Here is a 4316-nt window from a genome sequence, read left to right on the forward strand (position 1 = left end):
GCCACACGTCTATCGATCGATATATATCGTTATTGAATTATCGCCCAGCCCTAGTTAGAAAGTAGCTGCTTTTGCCAGTAAAGGAGATGATTGTTTTTCTAAAATGATTAAAAAAAACGTTATTATTCCATTTATATTGATCTTTATATTGAAGCAGTAAATTTACTCTGCCATAAAGTAAAGTTGTAATGATTTATTCGCCTTTTATCCAAGAAGATGGAGAGTTACTTTATTTCACTTTTTTTGATAAATGAGAATAAATTCTATATTGCAATCACTAAATAAATTATCTATGTAGTATTTTAATAATTGTATTAGTTTATTCTGTCTTTATATGTTTTGTTTGTTTAAAATACCCTGATAAATACTATTACATAGTTAAATTGTGTATATTTTGAAGTGATTGTAAAATAAGGTATTCATTTTATGAACATAATTTTATTCAATATTCACATCAATTAAAAAGAGGTATTTTTAAACATTGTGTTGAATTATTAGATAAAATAATAATTGTATACATGTTTGTTTGTTTTTTTTCTTTATTTTAAATTTGCTTGTAATCAGGAAACTTTCTGGAGAATCCCAGAAAACATGAGTCCAGCTCAGCTTCACGGTGCAGCTGCAGCATTAACTCCTGGAAATGATGAACCTGAAAACCCTACGGAGCAACAAGAGCCCAGAGATTCAGCAGGAGATCCCCAGGAGCAGGAAGAGGAGGACGACGAAGGGGTCTCCAGTGAACAGAGAGCTCAGGCTCTGAGAGCTCTGCTGCTGGCACGCAATAAGAAGAGCCACACTGCAGTGGATAAAGGTAGGGATGGAAACAGAGCTTCATGACTTTGAAAACAAAAAGGTAAATATAATTTTAGAATTAAAACCATGGTAAATATAAGATCCTTAGAAACATTGACGCTAATTAATAACCTTTAATAGATCTACAAAAGAGCTGCTGATACCCAGCCTCCCTTAATTGTCTCTGAAGTGAAAGCATCTCTTTGAAGTTATTTATTATAGAAATAAGACGAATTCTTATTTTTTTAATCACCAGAAGAAGCAGGGCCTTCCTATCCTTGTTTAATATACCAACTAAAGGTAGAGCAATAAATACATGGGCCGGATTATTCTGTGTGGATGATTTTTTTCTCCTCCTGTAGCAGTATCCATGGATACATGCAGTTCAATGATTAATTGGTGCATTCCATAGCCATACTGTCAGATCAGTGCCTTCATTGCCTCCCTCCATTTTTCTTTGGCTATTGTTTAAATTAAGACTTGTGCAAATTTTGCTCTAATTTTGTCTGATTGTTATTAGAGCCGTGCAATTAATTGAATTTTAAATGTAATCATTTTAATAAAACATAATTTTTTCACATTACAATTAAATAGAGTAAGACGCCCTTTAGCTGGCGGTAATACATTTATAGTGGGTTTGTTGCCACAGTTTTTTTTTTTTTTTTTTTCTTTTTTTACACTGATGTTAATATAATTGTGTTGTCATTGGCCTTAAAAAAAATTTAAAATAAAAGAAGCTTTTACCGTATTTAAACCTTTTACATCGTAGATGAATTGATTTTTTTTTTTTTTTTTTTGTGATGTTGATTTGTCTTCTTTTTGTGTTTTAGATCCACTGTTAGATGTAACTCCTGGTGGTGACCCAAACAGTGCAGCGGAGAGGTAGGTTACCACGCCCTGTTGGGTATTTTTCAAGCCTGACATACAAAAAAAATTTGGCAAAAATGCTTGCATACATTGGATAAGTTAGGGGTAGGTTTATGAGCACGCTGAAGCGCGCTGGTAATCGTCAACATATGGCGAGTATGTCGGTATGTCATATGTGGGGCATAAGTTGCAGGTAAGTTATCTGATCGTTGACACACGTTAACAGCAGCTAGGTTTATCCTGCAATCAAAGACATCTTTTTGTGCAGACGGGGTGCCTCTGGGCGCCTCGCAGATTGAACTGATGCTTCGTAATGCTCATGAAATGACGCACAAGACATAAGTTCTTGACCCGTTATGAATACTCTATATAGATGCCCAAAATTGAAAAAATATATAGAAAGTTCAACGTATGCCAGCGTTTTAGGAGATTCTGTGACGTGTGGCATACCCTGGCTAAATCGGCAAGGTGTGACAGGGGCCTCAATAAGTAGAAATAAAGCTGTGATTAAAAGTTCTTGTTTTTTCACACATTTGTTCTGATCCAACAGGTCCCAGGAGAAGATGTCAACTAAAAGAAGCAGACCCAGGGTGTTGGATGATGAGGATGATGATGATGATGAGGAGAAAGGTATGCTCATGTTAAGAATGTTAACAAATGCTGTTTGAAAAAAGACCTGATCGTGGATCATTTCAGAGATTTCAGAGTGAAGTGGAATATCAGCTGTGTTGATCAGACCTGTGGTTCTATGATTTGATGTGAGCTGCAGAAGTTAAAGTAGACTTATGTTCCACAGAAACGCGTTATTATCGAAAATATTCTGTGAATCAATTCAAGTTTGTCGAGGCATTTGGAAAGTTTGGTGTAATCTGCTGTCTAAGCTGTTTTTACTCCCACAGTCAGAACAATTAATAAATTCCTCATTATCGTTTTGATTTGTCAAAGCGACCATATCTGAGTAACTTTGACCTCATTTCAACAGAGAACGATTCAAGCACTGCCATGGATGTCGACACCATTAAGGATGCAGATTCCGACGGGGAGGATTTCTCTGCTCCCCTGAAGCGGAGGAGGAAAATGGTCCTAATTGATGATGAAGATGAAGATTAGTAAAAAGCTTTAATGGACTACAAACATGGGGGTCCCTTGAGTTACTTAAAAGGGGATTCAGTCCTCTGAAGGTCCTGAAAGCATACCAGATTATTCGAATAACAAACAACTTGTTTATAATGTAAATATATATAAATCACTAGACCATCTTCTCTGTTTAGCTTTTTAGTTTCCTATTCTCATGTTTTGTGATTTTGTAGAGTTAAGCTTTCTCTGCATGGTTGTAAAGAATATACTTCTCTGTAAGCTTTTTCACAGGTAGAAATGTTTGTTCTCATGTATATTTGTATGTATCAGACTTGAACTGTTAAATAAAACAACTTATCAAAAATAAAAATGCCCGATATTGTGCAGTATACAATTCCAACACTGGGGGGCAGATTTGAGTATACCCTCACTATACTGAATGAAAATAAAAGATAGCTTCTCTTGATTGGTTTATGGAAAAGAGCAAACTAACTTTAGAGTGACTTTTTTAAAATCTCTTGACTAATTGTCTTCTTTTTTCAGCTTTTATCACATGTCTGGAGTCACTGCTTATAGTGTTCATGTGTTGGAGGCGTTGTGTTGTCCTAACATCTGGACTGCATTAGTAGCTTCCTGTCAAAGCATCTGCTCTGCCTCCAACTCAGATTCAAAGGAGGCCTGGCAAATGCTGTCATTAAAAGAGCTAATTAATGGATCCAGATCATAAATCTACTCAATCGATGGTATATCGCTTATTTTTTCCTTTTGAAGCGTTCATAGTTTATGCTAAAGCCTATTAGATAAGCTGAATATGCAGCACGATAGCTCTCTGTGAATAAGAAGGCTGCAAACTGAATTGTCCACATGTGAGGACTAGCAATAGTCATGTGAAGCTTTAGGTGAATAGACTCAAAAACATGGAACAGCACTTTTATCTTTGGTTTAAGTTAACAGATTTTTGTTAAAATCAGTGTTTAATTTAGATACCTACTAACATTCTCAAGAGAAAGAGATTATTCTGTACGGTCCATTGCCAGAAGTACATGTTCCATAATTTTTTTTATCATTTGTTACGTTGCAACTTATAATTGTTAGTATACTTTGTTGGAATCTGAGGATATAGAAAAATTAGATATTCTCAGTTTGCATTTGGGATTAACCTCCTAGAGTCTATTCTTTTATACCCAGTCATGGGTTTGGGGTGTTTTTCTATTTGCAAATGAACTTGAGCTCACTAAGATTGGATGGAGAGCCTGGAACAGAATTTCATTTGGATATAGGTCTGGATTTTGACTGGGTCTACTCTGATTTTAACAATTCTATAGTTGCTCTTTTTGTATATATGGGGTCGCCCTGCGAGAAGATGGACCTCTATTCCAGGTTCAAGCGTTTTGTAGCCTCATAGCTTTTTTTTTTGTTTTTTTATTTCCATGTATCATCTCAATCTGATCACATCCCCCTTTCCAGTGTCTGTTCTAGTGACCACCAAGCCAAGGTTGCAGACTTCTGATCTGACAGAACTGTAATCCCCTTAGTACAGCTGAAGCTTAAAGCTGACTCTCATTTCTAAATAATTAATA

General features: G+C 35.7%; 1 protein-coding gene across 1 annotated transcript in view; it reads left to right on the forward strand.

Moving 5' to 3' along the window:
* The window catches only part of timeless (timeless circadian clock), a 19269-nt gene extending 16374 nt beyond the window's left edge, over positions 1–2895 (forward strand). The window contains exons 27-30 of the mRNA XM_015370523.1: positions 565–811; positions 1623–1674; positions 2210–2289; positions 2642–2895. Coding sequence (XP_015226009.1) covers positions 565–811; positions 1623–1674; positions 2210–2289; positions 2642–2769 — 507 coding nt within the window. The 3' untranslated portion in view covers positions 2770–2895. The remainder of the gene's footprint in view (positions 1–564; positions 812–1622; positions 1675–2209; positions 2290–2641) is intronic.
* Positions 2896–4316: the final 1421 nt, after the last annotated feature.

The sequence above is a fragment of the Cyprinodon variegatus genome, unplaced genomic scaffold (genome assembly GCF_000732505.1).
Source record: "Cyprinodon variegatus isolate N-32 unplaced genomic scaffold, C_variegatus-1.0 Scaffold47, whole genome shotgun sequence".
In the NCBI taxonomy this organism is placed as follows: domain Eukaryota; kingdom Metazoa; phylum Chordata; class Actinopteri; order Cyprinodontiformes; family Cyprinodontidae; genus Cyprinodon; species Cyprinodon variegatus.